The 22355-nt window shown below is 34.2% G+C and overlaps 1 protein-coding gene across 1 annotated transcript in view; it reads right to left on the bottom strand.

Moving 5' to 3' along the window:
* Positions 1–528: 528 nt before the first annotated feature.
* Positions 529–22355, bottom strand: part of LOC149773628 (uncharacterized) — a 32123-nt gene continuing 10296 nt past the window's right edge. The window contains exons 2-11 of the mRNA XM_089946302.1: positions 20568–20883; positions 16098–16296; positions 15435–15782; positions 13844–14011; positions 12880–12960; positions 10920–11017; positions 10423–10527; positions 9512–9591; positions 8830–8928; positions 529–7827 (exon numbers count right to left, since the gene is read on the bottom strand). Coding sequence (XP_089802428.1) covers positions 7755–7827; positions 8830–8928; positions 9512–9591; positions 10423–10527; positions 10920–11017; positions 12880–12960; positions 13844–14011; positions 15435–15782; positions 16098–16296; positions 20568–20883 — 1567 coding nt within the window. The 3' untranslated portion in view covers positions 529–7754. The remainder of the gene's footprint in view (positions 7828–8829; positions 8929–9511; positions 9592–10422; positions 10528–10919; positions 11018–12879; positions 12961–13843; positions 14012–15434; positions 15783–16097; positions 16297–20567; positions 20884–22355) is intronic.

Here is a 22355-nt window from a genome sequence, read left to right as displayed (position 1 = left end):
GAAGAAAAGAATTGTTTCTCATCACTTGCCCGTTGTTTTTGTTTGTTTTTGAATGATTTTATCGATATAATTTATATTGGTACTTTATCTCGTGAATTAAAATGTCTCCTTTTTGTTGAATACACTGTCCATTGCTTATCTGTGTTGTTATTTATACAATTTAAAGTTGGTCAACTGTTGTCTCGGTTAAATAAAATGTATATTAGAAAACAAGTGTCATATAAAATAAAGTAGATCCATTTAATTTCAGTTGAAACGAATGTACGAGGATTTATAATTCCCAGAAATAATATATTAACATTGCTTGAAGTGGCAGCTAATATTTTTTATAATGAATCCTTACATAGCCAAGATCAAGTGAATAATTATATAATATTCTGAGCAATCAATTTGGCCAATGACATGAATACCTTTTCCATCTGTCTACCATAGTATCTGTTTATTCAGCAGTCCCTTCCTATTGTCTGTCCATTTTAATGTTTTAAATTAACCAACAATCTAAATATTGGATAGAAAACAAACTCTGTATAAGAACATTTGCTGTTTATTTGATATCCTTTTGATTCATACCAGTATACATTTTAATTTCTGAAACCTTGTTTTCTTAAACTTGTACGTTTTCTTGACACAGTTCAAACTTCATCAAGACTTTTCTTGACACAGTTCAAACTTCATCAAGACTTTTCTTGACACAGTTCAAACTTCATCAAGACTTTTCTTGACACAGTTCAAACTTCATCAAGACTTTTCTTGACACAGTTCAAACTTCATCAAGACTTTTCTGATATTACCCATTCTTTGGAACATTCAGTGTCATATAATAAACAATTATTGACTTTTGGTTTACACTGACACAAATTTATTGACCTATGACAAAATTACAAATACAAGAAAAACAAATTATATACTGCTATACCTCAGCTTGTGGCCTCGGTGAATAGTTTTTCTTAACTTGATATATCCAATGATAACTGCATACAAGTAAATGATGTTATAATACAGTTGTCACATATTTTGGGACAGTAGACCAAATTTTCAAAATATCTTCCGTAAGACCAAAGTTTAATACTAAACTAAATCAGGGTTGGACTGGAACACTGGGATACCGGACAATTTAGAGTGCCACTGTGTCAATCAAACAAATTATTCTCATGCTAATGATCATGAGCAAATTTTAGAATATTCAATATATAAGTGATTCAAAGAATCTCCAGAAACTGTTAAAAGATAACTCAAGGGTCAATGGAGTTTGTCAGCAGTTGATATTATATACATGTACATGTAAATTTCCATTGAATAAAATGTACAATGAAGCTGTGTGGAAAAATCTTGAAGGGGACCATATAGAAGTGTCCTTATATGCAGTTGGTGTGTCTATGTGTGTGTGTGTGATTGTGTGTGTGTGTGTGTGTGTGTGTGTGTGTGTGTGTACATACATACATAGACACATATGAATTAGCAGTGATTTAATGCGAAACTTTAACTCAGTTATGAAGATTTTTCATGGGACCTCAATGACATGGTCTTTATTACATGTGGTCTTTATTACAAGTGGTCTTTATTGTAGAAATACGGTCAAACTGTCTAATGATGCAACCACTTGTTTTAAAAAGAGAAAGTGGCTTTGAAGACACCTGGTTGTTGAGTAGATGTTTGTCTTTATGAAGAAATTTATTTAAGGGATCTGGGAAAAAAATGTCCATCAAAAACAAGGGATTGCATAATACAGATGACCCTCAAGGCAGACTGGACTGTACAGTTACTTTGCATGGATTCATGTATACAAAACAAGGTTTTTACACAATTGGTCCTTATCTATTTGTGGTGGGCATAGCAGGTTTTACTGTATATATTATTACATATCTTTATTTACTGTAATAGGCAACCTGTGGAGAACAATATGGCAATATAATGCTGAAACATAACTGTCTGCAACACAATTGTAATATTATGTCATTAATGATACCAGTACATTGTACTGTACATTTAAAGTCAATTATGATCAGCAGCATATAATGCAGGCCTTAAAAATTAAATTTTGACAATATAACAATAAGAAGAATGCATGTTAAATATAAACTATAAACTTATCACATTAGTGCTCTAAAAAATCAGACTAAAGCAAACTTTCTCAATGCAACCCTCTATGAGGATGTACCTTAAATCTCTCATGAGAAGTTTCATTTCTCATTGATACTCCCATCCCCCATTGTTAGAAACTTGCAGCAAATTACAATCATAGAAGAAACAATGCAATGATAAAACCTCCCATCCACTCACCCAAACCCCCATATGCAAACTTCATTATGTGTACCCCTGGCTTATCATAGAAGTAGGTCTTGTTGGTAAACACTCATTCCAGAAATTGCTGCTAAAATATCAACAAAAAAAGCAGGTAACACACACACACACACACACAGAGCTGTTGTAAGCTAAAAGGTGAATACACCAGAAGTGGCTTCCTCTTGTTGGGTACAATTTATCACAGAAAAAAGAAAACACAACAAAGTGTGTCCATAGACAATCCATGAAATTAGCCTTATTTATGTTCATTTAAAACAGTTTCTGCACAGTCAGCAATAGTCTGATATTAAAAAATGTGATTATTTCTAAAATACCACTTATACTTGTTTATATGTTGATTAAATCTTCAAACAATGTAGACCCTGGTCTGCCATCACATTACATGCCAGAAGATGAGGTTCTTTATAGTTTGTTCTACTGATTTCTGATAACAAATGAAATAGACCCTAATTTGCTGCCACATTTCATGATGGCATATCTAGGTCTGTTCAGTTTATAGTTGGTCTTGACTTATAAGCAAGTACATACATTGAATTCGCATCTATGTTGTAAGCATAGTACTGAATGTAGAAATTATTTCTCAATGCTTGAATCTGATCTCTTAACCCTATGAAAAGAATACAGCATGTGAAATTGATAAACACTGGCAGTTTATTTCACTCTTACAGAGTATTCCAAAGTGGATCAACTTCAGTTTTACTAGTATTGGAACAGAACCCAACTTCCAGTTTTACTCCTGTCACTAGCATCAGAACCGACCCCAACTTCCAGTTTTACTCCTGTCACTAGCATCAGACCTGAACCCAACTTCCAGTTTTACTCCTGTCACTAGCATCAGACCTGAACCCAACTTCCAGTTTTACTCCTCTCACTAGCATCAGACCTGACCCCAACTTCCAGTTTTACTCCTGTCACTAGCATCAGAACCGACCCCAGCTTCCAGTTTTACTCCTGTTACTAACATCAGAACTGACCTCGACTTTACTCAGACTTCCAGTTTTACTCCTGTTACTAGTATTGGACCTGACCCCAACTTCCAGTTTTACTCTTGTTACTAGTATCAAACCTGACCCAAACTTCCAGTTTTACTCCTGTTACTAGTATTGGACCTGACCCCAACTTCCAGTTTTACTCCTGTTACTAGCATCACAATTGACCCCAACTTCCAGTTTTACTCCTGTTACTAGTATTGGACCTGACCTCAACTTTCAGTTTTACACCTGTTACTAGCATCACAGCTGACCCCAACTTCCAGTTTTACTCCTGTTACTAGCATCAGAACTGACCCCAACTTCCAGTTTTACTCCTGTTACTAGCATCACAATTGACCCCAACTTCCAGTTTTACTCCTGTTACTAGTATTGGACCTGACCTCAACTTTCAGTTTTACACCTGTTACTAGCATCACAGCTGACCCCAACTTCCAGTTTTACTCCTGGTACTAGCATCGGAACTGACCTCGACTTTACCACAACTTCCAGTTTTACTCCTGTTTCTAGCATCAAACTGACCCCAACTTCCAGTTTTACTCACGTTACTAGCATCAGAACTGACCCCAACTTCCAGTTTTACTCATGTTACTAGCATCAGAACTGACCCCAACTTCCAGGTTTACTCACGTTACTAGCATCAGAACTGGCCCCAACTTCCAGTTTTACTCATGTTACTAGCATCACACTGACCCCAACTTCCAGTTTTACTCGTGTTACTAGCATCACACTGACCCCAACTTCCAGTTTTACTACTGTTACTAGCATCAGAACTGAACCAAACTTCCAGTTTTACTCCTGATACTAGCATCAGAACTGACGCTAACTTCCAGTTTTACTCCTGATACTAGTATTGGACCTGACCCCAACTTCCAGTTTTACTCTTGTTACTAGTATCAGATCTGACCTCAACCTCCAGTTTTACTCCTGTTACTAGTATCAGAACTGACCCCAACTTCCAGTTTTACTCATGTTACTAGCATCACACTGACCCCAACTTCCAGTTTTACTCCTGTTACTAGCATCAGAACTGAACCAAACTTCCAGTTTTACTCCTGTTACTAGCATCACAGCTGACCCCAACTTCCAGTTTAACTCCTGTTACTAGCATCAGAACTGACCCCAACTTCCAGTTTAACTCCTGTTACTAGCATCAGAACTGACCCCAACTTCCAGTTTAACTCCTGTTACTAGCATCAGAACTGACCCTAACTTCCAGTTTTACTCCTGATACTAGTATTGGACCTGACCCCAACTTCCAGTTTTACTCCTGTTACTAGCATCACAGCTGACCCCAACTTCCAGTTTAACTCCTGTTACTAGCATCAGAACTGACCCCAACTTCCAGTTTAACTCCTGTTACTAGCATCAGAACTGACCCCAACTTCCAGTTTAACTCCTGTTACTAGCATCAGAACTGACCCTAACTTCCAGTTTTACTCCTGATACTAGTATTGGACCTGACCCCAACTTCCATTTTTACTCCTATTACTAGTATTGGACCTGACCCCAACTTCCAGTTTTACTCCTGTTACTAGAGTCAAACCTAACCCGAACTTCCAGTTTTACTCCTGTTACTAGTATCAGATCTGACCTCAACCTCCAGTTTTACTCCTGTTACTAGTATCAGAACTGACCCCAATTTCCAGTTTTACTCCTGTTACTAGAGTCAGACCTAAACCCAACTTCCAGTGTTACTCCTTTTACTAGCATCAGACATGACCCCAGCTGTAGTAAACCACCTCTCATCTAGTGTGTTATGTGCCTCTAAATGATGGATTTGCTTCTGAAGCTCAGTCATATTTTAGAACTTTGACCAAAAATGTTAAGTAAATCAATTAAACTTAATCAAAACCAATTAAACTTAAGACAACATCAATTAAAATTAAATTATTACTATGCAAAGCTAATTTTGAGCTTCAGCAAAATATTGTATTTTAAGATGAAACACATTTTACTTTAAATTAAGTAAAGCTAAATTAGCTAAAACATGATAGCTACAACATAATATAATAGTTTAACAGTGTTGTAAAAATTCAAGTTTCAGTACAATGGACATTTAGTATGAATAATATTCAGTTTTTGTTTAAACTAAAATTCTGTTTAAGAGCAGAAATGCATACTACTACTACTACTACTACTACTAATAATAATAATATAATAATGCATATTCTTTATGCTGATATCATTATTTTGGATGGATTATGTGGTTGGTGCAAAAAGACCCAGCATACAGTGATCCTTCTATCAAAACAAAACCCAATTTCAAATCCCAAAATGTATCATTACTAAGAAGAATGGGATCCTTTGCATTTTCAAAAATCCAACTTTCTCAAGCACATAAAATTCATCCTAAAATTCATAAACTTCAATGACAAGTAAAAGTTTGCAACTAAAAGAGATATTACTCTTCAAATTTTAATTATTTTAATTTGATTGTCTTAAAAAGCCATATTTTGTTTCCTTTCTAGTGATGTGAATTGTTTGGCTCAAAACATGAAAATTATTATTATTCCCTATGCCATTAAAATAGACCTATTTTAATAAGAAAAACATTACTATTGTCTATGCCACTAATACAGACCTATTTGAATTAAAAACCATTACTTTTCTCTATGCCATTAAAAACAGACCTATTTGAATAAAAAAAACAATTACTATTCTCTATGCCATTAAAACAGACCTATTTGAATAAATACCATTACTATTGTCTATGCCATTAAAACAGACTTATTTGAATAAACACCATTACTATTGTCTATGCCATTATAAACAGACCTATTCGAATAAAAAACATTACTACTGTCTATGCCATTAAAAATTAAGAATTTACTGGTATATATTTACATTAATATTTTGCAAGAGTTGGTATGCTTTTGTTTTAATGGTATAGATTTACATTGATAACAACTTGTAACAGTTTCAATGCTTTTGTTTTAATGGAAAGAATGAAAATTATCAAATTAATTGGCATTATGACTTATTATTAACAACTGTACATAACAAATATTTGAATGTAATTAAATTTCATTCATTTAGGTTTTTTGTGATGATAAATTTTGATTGTGATGATAAATTTTGAAACTACCTGTCACAATTTTAGTATAAACTTTTAGTTTGAATGTAGCTTTGCAATTCTGGTCACTATTTTGTGTTAACAAAACTGTCTGTTTTAATTAGAAATGGAATTGTAAATGTCAATCATATAACTCAGTACAGAATTTAGTCCAAACCAAAATGTCAGTTTTGCTGATATGCTGCTGATAAACAGCTTAGGCTGTAATAATGATGTTCTACTGTAACCAGACATCTGCAAATTAGCTGTACTTCCACTTAAATTTTAATCAATTCACTGCATTTAGACTGATGCTCTACTGACATGCAGCAAAATCCTACACATATGCTGAGAAAAATTGAGAAAGTTTACACATTTACATTTTTCACAAATGATAATGTAAATACGGCCAATACATTTTATAAAGTCTTGAATGGATTTTATTTTCAAAAATCTATCATTTATACTGCAGAATGTAATTCAGTTTCTAAATTTCAAAATGTGTAAGGATTGACCTTTAATTTTGTTAAGTTCAATGAAGCATGAATTAAATTAATGCTTAGCAAAATGTATGATGAGTGAAAATATTTGCCATATGTTTTTGAAAATATTAAAAATTGGTCTAATCATTAAAATATTACTTGGAGCAAAATAATGAGGAATGTCGGATCTCTCTCTGTCTCTGTCACTCACTCTCTCATTATGAAAATATTTTACAAGCCATATGTTTAGCTTTATATTTTCAGAAATATTTAATGCTGAACTAAACAATAAGGGATTGTCATTTTCAGCATTTATTTTACACTGCACACTGGACCTGCAATTCCCAATACATTGCCGTTGTGACTGATGTATAGACACATTAGTTTGCAATTTATTATACCCCTGATTCTCTGCGACTGGTCTGAAAACTAGCAATAGAAGGCAGGGCCAAAAGTGCCTCACCAATCAGATTGCTGGAAATTGTAATGAAAAAAATAATAATTATTATTCATGTATTTAGAAAGAATGTGATCATAAACCCTTATAATTGTTTACTGAGTAAGCAAAGATGATAAATCAATACAAATATTGAGATTGATATACAAATTTGCTTAATAGTTTGTTGTTCAGCATTTTTTTTAGAATACTAGATTTACTATAGGCATTTAAACTAAATGAAGTATAAACATACATATATGTCTCAAATAATGCTTTGATTTCATTAACATTCCACCTATAATGAAATCAAACATCTGTCACCTTCACTGTCCATTTCAATAGCTACAGTCTCAGTGCAATTCATTCCTTCTTTCAATGATAGATGTATCTGATTCTAGTTTAATAAGTCATTACATCCAGGGTTACATTGGTCAAGGTCAAGTATTGTATTCAGAGCAACCACATAAAAGGTCAAGGTAATAAATCTACTCCATGTAGATATCTTCAGTTGGATGCGTGAAGGCCATGTATTCTTGGTAAAATCTCTTAAATGCTAGCCTGAAAAGGAAAATAGGTAAGAAAAATTTATTTAATACAGTTGAAACAACTAGAAAGATCTAATATGGAACAAAACTGAAAATACATCAAGCAGAATAAAGATTTCTGGAAGAACTAAATAATGAAGTCATATCAACAGCCAAGTTCATCTTTAAACAATTTACTTGAAGTTCGGTGAAGTTAAGTCAGAATTATATAATTGCAGAATTTAAATGTATACACCAACTAATACTGGAAAGTATGAAAAAGTATATTTGTTATTTGTACAGTTCAATTCATTGTTTAACTGAGATGTGAAATATGATTTTGTCTGATGTAAAGCAGAGGCCATTATATGTGTGTTTTACAGATCAATAAAACAATGTATTGAATGAAACAAAAACTAGTAAATTATTTTTATTGTTTTCATAACGTGAACTGTAAAATCCTACAAGAGCACAAATGTTTTTGTCACTGCATGAAAACCAATATATTGTGCTGCTGTTGAGTCATGTGGCCTGTTCAGCCAATCAAAATTCAGAATAATTTGTATGAAGGTAATAAAAGATGCAATAGCTAACACAGAGTCTCCTTATTATACCCACTCATTTTCTAGTTAGGGGAGGGGGGTCCTCTTCATGTGGGGGTGGGTGGGGTGAAAAGGTGATAACTGTATGCACCCCAAGTCAGTGAAGGTTTTAGTTAGCATAGTTAATTTGATCAGACAGCATCTTGGTTTTTGTAAGAGTTTGAAATTAATCTCCCAGTTACTTTCTGTGTCCTGCCTTCCTGGTTTGCAAACAGTTGTAATACAATATAATGGGTAGATTGCCTAATAAAACCTGTTCATTGCTTGTTTAGGAGTTAAAATGTTCTACAAACTTCCCACGTCAGGATATTCATTTGAATGAGGTAACTGTAGAAGTCTTCAAGAAATCACACACACACACACACACAATTGATGTATGCTGCATGCAGTTTTGGTATTGCTCTGAGAATCTGATGTTATCTATTCCAACTTACCCAACAGCCTCACTGACAGAACGTGTGGATTTTTCTCCTAGGAAGACATGACAGGCATATCGATATTCATGGGGATGCTTTGTTATAAAACCAAAATACCTGAAAAATAACAAACGTTGTTTACAGTATTTCTCTACTGAGAACAACTGGGGAGCAGAGTAACAATTATGTCAAAAAAAGTGTGTGTGTGTGTGTGTGTGTGTGTGTGTTCGTGCTTATTATCAGACAAAATTATTCTTAAAATTTCATAAAACATGGAGGTGGGATTATCATCAAACATAGACTTCTCATCAGATAAATATGGTAAAATCATGGCTTTCATTTATAAATTTTCCTTGTACAATGATAATATGACTAATATATGAACATTAAACTCAAGTTTTTTATAAAAAAATAAAAGCCTGCTATTCAGTAATGCTCCATTTAATTTTCAGGTTTGTATCTAGACTATTAGTCTGTCCTAAAATATCATGCCTTTTCATTCCTACTTAATGATTTTATACAAAACACCTAAGTAGAACTCTAAAATCAACCTCATTCTATACCAAAATGACTGATACAGTTTCAAAAGAATAAATCCCATTCTCATCCTTGTGTTTATTTATAAAGGAAATTTTTTATTGACAAATCACATCTTCAAATAATTTATGTACTTTGGGGAAATTAAGACGACTATATATACCTTTCATTTCTTGGGTGGTATCCACAAAATGAAATATTTTTCAAAGCAAAGAAGTGGGTGAATGCATTAGAGTTCTCATGCTGAAACAGACAAAAATCATTTATAATGTAAATATATGACATTATGCCATTAACTTAATGGAAGCTTTTTTTCATGATTTTTCTTACGAATTTAAGATGCATTTTTGGTGAGTTCATTTTTGTCCTGAACAATTTAATATACATAATAATGACAAAACAACTAATAAACCTTACAATTTTGCACAACAAATTCTAAAATACCTTTTATTTCCAATACACTGTACAATCAATAAGTCTTAAGTACCCTGGGGATCAATGCTAGACTGAGTTGCAAACTCTTTTTTTCCTTGTTTTGTCTCTGTCCAAAAGCATTACAGATAACATGGATATTTGCAACCAAAAAAAGACATTTGTGAGTGCAGGTTGTGCCAAAGATATGTTAACTGTATATTCTGTCTTATCCTGTTGTTTTTATCTCAAATTAAAAAGTAATTTAATTTCATCTCATTATTTTGCTTAATTTTGGGGTCCTTTGCATCACCATAAAGAAATGGCAAGCCTAACATTCCAATTCTAATGTTATTCACCAACTGTATCATGTAAAACCAGATGATCATGGAACAAATTAATCTTTGTCTAAGGTATGTAAATTGTAAATGTGCATAGAAGGAATTCATACACAAAACAAAAAATAATTTGCATAAATAATTATGTCAAGAATTCTATGTTAAAAAAGGAAACATATACCAACAGAGGATACAAATTATTAAATGTTAAAATTCAAGAAATATATGAATATATTTTACCAAAATTTACTCAAGCAATTAATGAAACCTAATGGAAATCTAACAATAAAAATCCAAAACAAACGTAGGATTTCAAATTACTCACTGTGTCTTTACTTTTATCAAACATGTGGATGCCAAACTGGTTAATTTCTAATGTGCACATGGGTGGTGGTGATGAATTTAGTGTTGATTTCCTTGCCAAAGCCACCTGAAAAGAAAGAAAGTGATCAATAGAGATATAAAAAAACCTTCTTTGTAAAGTGTAATAAGAGGCTAAGTAAACAAGTCTTTCACAGCATCCTTATAAAGTTAAAGTAAGAAAGTGATCAACAGAGATAAAAAATAAACCTTCTTTTAACTTCTTTTAAAGTGTAATAAGACAGACTAAGTAAACAAGTCTTTCACAGTATCCTTATACAGTTAATAATAGATGCTATCAATTTTTCACAAATGTAACTGATTTAAAGCCACGATGAATTTCATGTTAGAAAGCAAACTTAATACAGGAATTATCAAATTATACATCATTATATGCAACTGTCATGGTAATTAGATGTTGTTAGTGCACTAAAATAATCCACAAGATAAAACCGTATATACCCTGTTAATAGCTTGGCACAGAATCTCGTCGCCTTTGTGATAATTAACCTCTATAGATCCCAGGAACTTCAGAGTAAATTTGGAAGTTTCATCTTCTTCTGTAATGGAAAATAACCAGAATCAACCATTCGAAAATAAATCGTTTCTGGCACCTGTGGACACATACTGGTAACCAATTTTTAAATCTGTCCAGTTAAATTCACGGACAGTTGGATAAGTTGTTTTCGACTAAACAGACCGGCGATAGGTTTATGCACTAACAACGAAGATGTTATCTCTGTTAATTAACGTGCAGCGAGGTGTTTACGTACCGATACCTATGGCATACCGACCAGTAATATCGCTGGCGAATGTGTGAAGCATAATACGAATTAGAGGCGCACTGGAAGTTTGTTGAGGATTTAGGTCTATTGTCAGTTGCCTAGTAGACCAACAAGTAGATCTCCATATTTTATTTGCCAGTTCAGCTACCAGAAATATCAGGGGGAAAAAAGATCCACGTGTTTTGTCTATTGCCGAGATTACTGCCACTATGTCATATGCAAATTCAAACCGTCATAACTTCGACATTATTTTTTAAAATATAAAACCATGTTTCATCAAAAGTTCAAAACACACTAAGAAATAAACTCTAATTTATATGAGTACATTAAATACTCTTATCTTAAATGAGTTGCTATGCTAATGAGTAGGCGTGGTTATCTTGCTCATTTGATTGATCATGCAGGCGTACTCACACACAGGCACGAACTTTGAACTATAAAGGAAGGTACTTTTCAAAATAAGTACCAAAATAATGCCGATATAAAACATCAATTTCTGAAGAAGAAAAGAAACACCAAAATAACAAACCGTTTGGAACGACAAGGTTCAACGTTTAATTCATGATCTTTTTAATATTTACTGACATTTTCACCTTTTTTTAATTGAAATGCATGTAAAATATTTTAAATAAAAGAGCCGGCTGATGTCATTTGCATTAGTTATTATTATTAAACATAATAATAATAATAATAATAATAATAATAATGATGATGTCACAGATACCCAAGTGGCTATATGAACATATTCCAAGTATTCAAAGTTTTAACAAATTCGATTTGGAAATGTGCTCTTCAGAGTGGCAGCAACATCAGCAAGTCAAATGCAAGATAATCTCATAAAATACGCGGACCTTGCTCATTATGAAATCCAAGATATTGATGATATAAGCTTATAATTTAATTTTTAATTTACCAATCCGTACACTAGATTATATAGGTAAATGTCGATTTTACGAACCGGATGCAATTGCAGACAGCTATAGTTATAATATACAATACAGTGAGGCTTTAATTTGAAATAAAACAACAACAAAACAAACGGCAATGTATATCTTTGATCAAAAATCACAAGTTTCATTGAATATATGAAAAATAACTTATAGGAGATTCTATTTTTGGATGGACTGAAAACGGGCGTAAAGAGAGAAAAAGCCGACAATCTAGGGATTTGATTAAACGTACAAAAGACTTTGTAATACGCAAACTGCTCTTTGCAATATAAATGTTGTTTATTTGAGAAATTTTTAATGAAATTGTATTTTTCGATTTCGATTTTAGTTTTGGGAATGAAATTGTTGTATTCATCTTCATTGTTATCATTCCTTTGAATTAAGGCTATTACCCATTTATAAGGCTTGTTAAAATGAAAGAACATAAATGTACTTTTGCCTTTCATTTGTGTATCACTATTATTCTCTCTCTCTCTCTCCCTCTCTCTCTCTCACACACACACACACACACATACACACACACACACACACACACACACACACACACACACAACTGTTGTGCTAGTCTGGCATCCATAACTAGTTCAATTATCAAAAATTAATTGTACTGTAATTTCATAGGGAAAGATAGGTGACAGGAGATTTAATAATTGCTAAATTCAGGGACAATAAACAAAAAGTACAAACCTTCATCTTCCTCAAGAAACTGAAGATCTGTGGCATACATTGATGGGAAAATACCTCTTTGATTTGTCTTCAGATTTATACCTAAAAAAAGTATGACAGACACTGAATATCATAACATTCGATAAACGTCAGCAAATTGCCTAGAATGTAGAAATGATCGGTGGTAAAAGGCTGACCATTTTTTTCTTTAAGTAACCAGATTTAGTTTAATTTCTACTTACGGGAAGTGTTAGTGCACAATATTAAGTATCCGAATTATATTTTAATACGATTAATAAACACACACACGCCCCCCCCCCAAAAAAAAAAAAATCACAAAAAACAACAAATATCACTTGTTTCGTTCAGAGTTTACGAGAAAAGGAATAAAGAGCAAATAACATTTACTGTCTCAGCATTTTGCAGCTAATGTTTACGTTGTAAGACAATAATCGCATATAATGAAACATCATTATGAAAGTTTCTTGCTTTGTAATGATACATAAAGAAAAAAATATGTTCATTCTGTTCATTAGAAACCTCGACCACTCAGGTGGCCTAGAGGTTAGAGCGTCCGCCTCGGAAGCGGGAGGTCGTGGGTTCGAACCCCGGCCGAGTCATACCAAAGACTAACAGCTGCCACAATAGGCGATCAGCATTTACAGGTTAGGGTTAGGACTCGTCGGCCTGGTGTCAGAATAATGTGACTGGGTGGGACATCATGCTACATGTCTGCGGCTTGATGTCCAAGTGCTTAGCACATACATCACTATAAACTGCCACAATGCAGACATCGTAGCGATATGACTGAAAAATTGTTAACGCTCCATTAAAATTCCTAATCTCTCTCTCTCTCTCTCTCTCTCTCTCTCTCACACACACACACACACACACACACACACATTAGAAAACTCAATGAAATCATCAAACCCGCTAAACTAATACGATATAGCAGATTCGAATAGCAGGTATTGTTAATCCTTACCATCACACCACAAGTCGTCTCCCATTTTCTCCACATGGATTGGGTCCCCTATTTCAATAGCCATTTCATCCTTATGGCGAGGTACAAACCTGTGCATGCCCCTGTGGGTAACAGGTAGATTCTTGTAATTGGTTGATGGATTCGAGAACAGAGATTTTCTTCTGGAACCTTGAAAAAATCAATCAGTAGTATATTTTTTAGTCTTTCATAGCAAAGATTTCAAAAAATGCACCCAGTTGCAAGCAACATGTAGAACAGGTTAGATCATTTTTCAGGTTGACCTAAAATTATTTTATTCTTGATTATGTGGACTTAACCTCTGACAGTATGACCGTTTCTACTCTATCGGAACGCGTAAAATGGCAAACCCGTAAGCAAAGTGATGATGACTCGTGATGGAGACACTTGTTAATTGATGACGCGTGAAAAAAATATTCTGACAGTTTCATTCAGTAAGATTTCCCTAAAATCTTGTTCCTGTAAAAATAATTTTCTCCACCCTCAAACCCCATTCTTTCTAGGGTTATCTGCATTTCTAAGTTTATAATGAAAGAGAGAGATAACTTTTATTACTTGTGACCAAAACATGGCACATAAGGACTAACTTCTGACTTTCTACACAGATGGCCAAAACACAATTGCGATCCCATATATTTAAGGGATTTTTTCGGTATTTGTATACCATAGACAAAATATGTTAAATTTAATTTTTCTCTTGAGACAAGACATGGTTAGGACTACCAACGTAACAGAGAAAATAAAAGCAGACATATCTTCACTGCTTCACTCAGGGTTGTCAGTCAGTAACCATGTACATTTAACCATGTATATGGTCCTTTTAACGGAAATCTCAAAACGTGACAACTTTTACTAATACCGACTGAATATAATCAAATAGTTTGAAGCAATATTCTTGCTTTGATTTCTAGAAAAAAGTAAATAACTTATATCCATTATATTTGTTGAAACAAAGAAATGATCCTGAGGTAAAAAAGAAAAAAAATATCAAGGTTCGAAAGAGAAAAGCATATACACCCCCAACATACAGAAAACTAAATAGTCGGCCACTAGAGAGGCGACGCCTAAAAGAGAGCACACTAGATAACGATTACACCCATTATTTTTGTAAAGTAGAATGCCTAACTCTAAACGCGCACAGGTCAAGACATAAACCACAGTCAATCAAGACAAACAAGGCTCAACTTGGCCCAAATAGTGCAAGATTCTCAATTATAAAAATCGTGTAAAGGTGCAAATAAAATATACTTTTGGTTTTATATTTGTTACGACGACCACATATTTCGGGGTTTTAATTTATTGCGTATAACAAAATATACGACCCAACATAATTGTCCAATATCGCTCCTTTGATTAGGTGGTGTTCAATTTCCCACTGATCAACTTGCTATTTGCTGGAACAATCTGATTAAAAAGTGCACTTGGAAACTGACAGTAGGGATCAAACGCAGGAAGTGGCCGAAAGTGACTGTTGACAATAGGTAGCCGTCGGGGAGCCACACTCATCATTTAGTTCGTATTAATTAGCATTAATGGTAAAAGCACTGCTTTGCATAACTAGAAATATACATACTGTCTCCGTCTGAGCTGTCCCGCCTCTCTCTACGTGATGAAGTCGACAATGATCTCTCCTTTCCGCCAACCACCGAGTCCTCTTGGAGGTAGACATTGTCCGAATTTATAAAGGTACGGGTATTTTTCGACACAGTGTTAAATTTAAGTCCCTTTAAGTCTTCTATATATTTTCTACTGAATTTCGGGTATATTTTAGGTACTGTCCTCGAATTAGGAAGGAATACTTCGTCTGATTCGTCCTCGTCACTGACAATTTCTTTCTTAAACAACGCCTCCTGTAATTCGTCTGCTAGACATTTTTCATTGACAGCAGTGACACCTATAGGTTGAGATGGCGGTAGTGGCGCTGAAAATGACAAAGAAAACGTCAACAACTACCATAATGTATCGAGATTATGAGAGTTTAAACGGATGATAGAAAATAAGGTGCAATAAAATCATTGTAATTTATAAATTCTTTAGAGAGGACGAAAAACTCGTATTTAAGCTTATAGTACACCTTCCTGTTCCTGGAAAGGTTAGTATTTCAAACATTTCAGGTAAACTGACTCGTAACAAAATAGACAGCATTGACATTTCAGGAAAACAAAACAACAAATAAAACATTTGACAGAATCACCTTGAAATGAAATTATTACAGTGAGTAATGTTGCACATGTACCTAATTTCTTTTTTCTAGGTATTTCTGGAAGCTTCCTAGGTCGCCTTGGTAACTTGTGTACACAGACAACACTGGCACCTTTAACAGGATGACTCTTTGCACTTGTAACAGTAGGTTCCTTGTCACTATAGACCGAGGAACGTCTTCTCTGAGCACTCTCGGACGATTCTTCAGACGAATCGGAACTGTGCGAGGTTTCCTAGTACAAAAATAAAAAATAAATTGTGATAACTTACGCAAATGATATACCAAAGCTTGGGTCAAATACGCATCAAGATACACAGTGATAGCCCCATCCGCATACTATATGCAATAGCCTTCAGAAAGTGACATGCTAAAACTCTGGTCAAATACGCATCAAGATACACAGTGATAGCCCCATCCGCCCTACTATATTCAATAGCCTTCAGAAAGTGACATGCTACAACTCTGGTCAAATACGCATCAAGATACATAGTGATAGCCCCATACGCAAAGTATATGCAATAGCCATCAGAAAGTGACATGCCATAAGTCGGGTCAAATGCGCATCAAGATACAAAGTGACAGCCCCGTAGACAAGTTATATGCAATAGCCACCAGAAAGTGACATGCCATAACTCGGGTCAAATACGCACCAAGATACATTGTTATAGTGTTATGTATATTTAATATGTTTTGTTGGCTTTCTCTGTGATTTATGTTATGCATATCCGTATTTTGTAACTGACTTTTGTCCAAAATCAAGTTAATGGTCTACCTGACTAATGACTTCTATTTAGTAAATTACATCATACCTAGCTATAATTTCTTTATGATTATATACTAAATATTTAGAACTTTATTATTGGAGGTAAACAAAATGTATTGGTATGTGAGTGTATGACATTAGTGTTTCACTTGGAAATTTCTGCTCTTGTTGACAACGTTTATTGTTTTATAAAGGAAATTGAACTACGTCCTGGCTGTATTAATGTGTTTTAAATTTTTATATTATTATTGCTTACTTCAAATTTACTCAATGCTACCTTAACATCCGAAGTGGTATAAGTCTTATTGTTGTGTTCAGTTTTTAATTTGGGTGGATTTATTTACTCAACTTATTATTCACTGGAGTTTCAAGGTGCTCAATAAAATATTCGTACTAAATCATTATTTTCGAATTTTTGTTCATTCATTCAAGGGCTTTTTGATTATATTATTGTGTTACATCAAGACTGTTAAAGTTTCTTTTGAGTCCGACAACCCTACGGTGGCCTAGTGGTTAGAGGGTCCGCCTTGGATGCGGGAGGTCGTGGGTTCGATCCCCGGCCGAATTATACGAAAGACTTACAAAAATGGTACTAACAGCTGCCTCGCTTGGCGCTCAGTATTAAGAGGTTAGTGTTTGGACTGGTCGGCCTGGTGTCAGGATCATGTGACTGGGTGGGACATCGTGCTATATGTCTGCGGCATGATGCCCCAGTGCTAGACATCACTATAAACTGCCACATTGCAGACATCGTAGCGATTTGACTGAAAAATTATTTAAAGTTACGTTAAAAATCCAAATCACATCACATCACACATCACAAGACTGTTAACACATCGCCACATTCCATGCCGAAGGCACATTAGTACATTCGAGACTACATGCACATCAGCACATTCATTATTAGAATTCATTTGGAACACCACTAGAATTCATTTGGGACTTGTAGTAGAACTTTTATAACTATCTGGGATTTATTCACAATAATGTAAGTTCTTTTTAAATTTTCACACTGCATTATATGGACATAAATTATCTGTAGAATTTTACAAAATATGTTGGTTTTCGCTCTTTTCTGTTACTTAGTTTAAGACCATAGAGTCGAAACAATAGCAGCTACACAAACTGCATTTAATAACTATCAGAAAAATGACATGTCAAACTCAACATCAAAATGAGTATATACAATTCCAGTGTAAACTTCATTCACACGGAGCATATTGCACAGTTGTACGTTTATTATATAATGTTCCTGGTCAGAGTCTCTAACGTCACTATGCAGACGGCTGAGGTTCAACCGGAACATTATCGACCCTTTCCATAGAATGTTCGGAAAAGTCTTCGGCGTCTCTTTTCGGACCCGCACGGAAAGAGACGAATATGTTCTGAATGGCATTAGGCACACTGGACCACCTCTTCTATTTCCGCAGATCCAAATATGCTTGGATGTACGTAGCCACAGTAATTTAAAGAAGAAAAAAAAAATCATACATTTTTGTTCGCCGGAAATTTCTTTGCAAAAAGCAAACATCATTCGAAACATCATCATCTCTTTCCAATGCGACTCTCTGAAAGAAACTAGGAGGCCATCAAAGTAATATTCTCAGACTAATTTGTTTATGGCTGAATAACATATGGCCTACTGAAAGGAGAACAGAGTTGTAAAACATGATTGGTAATGAAAATAACTTTTGACAACGTTTCAACAATCAATTAAATACATGTTTATTTAATTTTAATGTTATTCATGGAACTTTTTATATTGAACAAAAACACATGAGCTTGAGGGCAGTTCAAAAACGCCATTATATTTCAAGCATGCAATGGAAAAGGCCGAGTACGTTCAAGTTGAAGAAACCGCAATATATTATGACCACATTGGCCATTTCTATGATTGGACTGACAATATGATTGACTGAGATGTTGCGAATGAAAAAAATATTTCGATAAATGCACACTTTCTCGGTCAATCTTTGCTTTGTAAATAGCCGAGGTTTTCTGAATGTTAGTTAAAGGCATATATTCGGGTGTGATCAGTGCGACTGATCTCGAAGTTGTGAATGCATTGGAAGGAGACGAGAATGTTCCAGTTGGAATAATGTCGTCATCCTCAATCAGAATGTCCTGAGCCTTTTCTGTCACATGCAAGGAAAATTATCATAGTTGTCATGATATTGAAAGTCACCGACAGAATGATGTTAGAGATTTCGACTGTTATGTGACAAACATTTGCATGAGTTGAGTGTTTCTGATAAAGAGCACAGTTGCATGTTAACATAATATGTTCACTGCATGGATCGTTCATATATAAACAGTTTTATCAGACCAAACATATAACTATTTTTGCAAACAAGAATTTAGATTACAAAAACAAAATCCGAAGGAAAATCCACCACGTCATACCAAGAATGGCCTTATCAGGTAACATTATCTAAGTAACTGATTCTTTCACAATAAATTTCAATGGCCGGATTTTTTTACGATGATAAATGTCATTTGTCCTGGATTACATCGATCGCGATTTGGGACAATTCAGACTGTTCTCTCACTTGGCAATAATCTAAAAATAAAACAAGAAAAATAAAATTAAAAATAGAGGAAAATTGCTATTCAGATAATGATTTACGAGCAAATTCTAGCAATTTAATTAAATCAATTGTATTACGATTTAACTGTCCCTTTTCAAGCGTTATATTGAAGAGTGAGTGAATATATAATAGAATGAGTTCTAAATATTGCAATTGGTTTTGTATGCTGCTTCTTAGGCACACGGCGCAAAATTTGAACCAAACAAAACACGATATATATATAAAGAATACAAATCAAATGGCGAATAACAATCCTTTTCAGGTGCACTGGATCCAGCAAGGAATCACGTGTGTCAGGGATTGATTAAGATAAATGCAATACACTGGCAGCGAACAGTGTGAAACTAGTATCTAACTACCCTGAGCACTTACGACTCTTTAATTAAAGAAATGAACTGCGTTAAACTGACAACGAACAGTGCGATATATATATATATATATATATATATATATATATATATATATATATATATATATATATACGAATGAAATCATTTGCTGAAGTGTGTTAGTATTGATCCATTATTTGGTTGCCATGTAACAATCACATTCTGGTCTCGTTTCAGGTTCTGTAGGCACGTCTGATTAGACAAAATCTAATAATGTTGGAGAAATTTATAAATGGACTTAGATATAATATTTACAGGGGATTATGAGTAGGTATAGATGAATACAGGACCAATAAAAAGGGCAGGAATAGCAACAGTTTATCTTTGAGAAAGTGATAGTAGTTGCTTCGTTTTATGCATGAGCATTAACAGTTATCTTATTTATTGCCTAAATTCTCCAATTTTGTTAAATCCAGTTACACGAATACTATCATCTATTAATAGACATATGGATATTTGTCAAAATAAATGCATTTTAATGAAATAATCATGATTTGTAGCGAGGTGACGTTTCCTGGATAAACCACAGGAAACCTCTGATTTAATTCTCGGAAGGTAGTAGAGTTAATAATGATAGTCTGGGTTGCATTTTAGTTGTTCCAAAAATGAGAGAATTACTAAAATATGCACAAAATAATAAAACGAAACCTTTTAATAACTTTCTGCAAAATAATATTTAAAAGGTCTCAAACAAAGAATGGAATCTCTAGACAATACCACCATCATACGAAAGAGGAAAACGAAAGCACAAAACGCTTCTTACCTGTTCAGTATTTATATTATTATTTAATATATTTTTATAATGATTTATATCCTCAAGAACCCCTGACAGATGCTGCTGATTAATTTGGTTGTTAATTTTTTCCATATGTTTCTCCTTGTTTTCCAGTTTTGCATATGTCTCAGAAATTCTTTCTGCTCTGATAACAGTTCCTGTAGTGAGGGGTTTGCAGACGACATTATTGTTGTTATAGGTTTTGGCTTCAGTAAGGCAGCTGAGAATGAATTGTTCACGCTCCCGTTCGATATCCAGGTCGTCATCTTCGGAACATGTGTCTGGACTAATATCATGAACCAGTCTGAAAAAGAGAAGAAGAAGAAAAAAAGAAAATATTAACTATATGTCTCCTCGATGAATGGGACAATTGTATATTTGTTTGCTTCGTGTTTGTTCACGTGTTTATATCACTGTTAAGTTTTCTGACTCTTTTCTTCTATTTTTCTGCTACTATGAGCTCTTTTTGATTCTCAAACCTTGGATAATCACTACTTTAGCGAAAATTGTTTGACTTGATCTGCCGATACAAGTAAATTTTTCTTCCCTTAGAATATTAATTAACAGGAATAATTAAATTATGAGAAAAATGCCAACTAATACTGAGTCAATAGTGATGGACTTATTGCAACATATACATACATATAATCCAAAATAGTCTTATATCAGGATATCTTTGCACCAATTTCGTTGTTGCAAATGCAATTTATCTTGACTCGAAAACAGAACTAATATGAAAACACCGTAAATCCATGAAGGCAGTCCAAGGTCACTTGTTAAACTGCATAGTTTAATACCAATCACAAGTTATTTTCTCTTAGAACCTCGTCGGGTGTGATTTTACATATCGCAAACTCGCCACTTAATAATGACGAACTGATAGTAATATGTAAACATACGCACTGACGCAAAGACGTGACTGTATTTAGTGGTGATACAATAGTTATTGCACCCATTCTTTTCTTGCTAATGTAATTTGTATTGACGCGAAACTATAACGTATGTAATTTGTATCTGACACGAAAAAAGAACGACTCTAAAAATACCGTAACAGTGGTCCAAAAGGACACTTTACACTGTACCTTAACTACTCAAAAGTAGTCCAAAAGAACTCTTTACACAGCACTTCCACATGTGAAGCGCACGAGTATCTTTACGTCTGTACTTCGTATATCTGAGAATTGCGGTGTTATTGCTAACTAGCCAATATTCAGTTTAACGCGCAGGGGAGACCCCCGTTTACAGCGAACACACATATTATGAAGAAGAAAAAACACCAGGACTTAAGTTCGCTTTTAAATTAGACAATTTGCATTATTAGTAAATCGATAAGGAACTTGGTTGTTGTTGTAGGGTTTAACGCCATTTTTCAGCACACGATAGGCTATACATGGCAGCCAGTATTAATGGTAGAAGAAGAACCCGGGAAAACCCCGGAAAGAACCACCGACCCACGAGAAGCTACTGGCAAGCTTTCTCACATACCCACATTGGCTGAATCTGAGACTGGAACCTATGCTACAGAGGTGAGCTGGCAGTGATCCGTAACAGAGAGCGCTTTAGACCACTCGGCCACTCGGGGCCCCCGATAAGGAAATTGGAAGAAAAGTTACAAAATAAAGTTACTTTAAATTTTCATTATATTATTACGTACATCATCCTTTAGCTTAAAATATTTTCAACCACCAGATGTATCTTCAGATATTAACAGGACAATATACGCAAAATTTCGACAGAAACAATACATTTAACAGTGTAAATTCAATTGTCAAAAAA

The sequence above is a fragment of the Sinohyriopsis cumingii genome, unplaced genomic scaffold (genome assembly GCF_028554795.1).
Source record: "Sinohyriopsis cumingii isolate HCF-2022 unplaced genomic scaffold, ASM2855479v2 utg000624l, whole genome shotgun sequence".
NCBI lineage: Eukaryota > Metazoa > Mollusca > Bivalvia > Unionida > Unionidae > Sinohyriopsis > Sinohyriopsis cumingii.
Note: the sequence above shows the minus strand (reverse complement) of the source record. Positions and strands in the feature narration are given on the sequence as shown.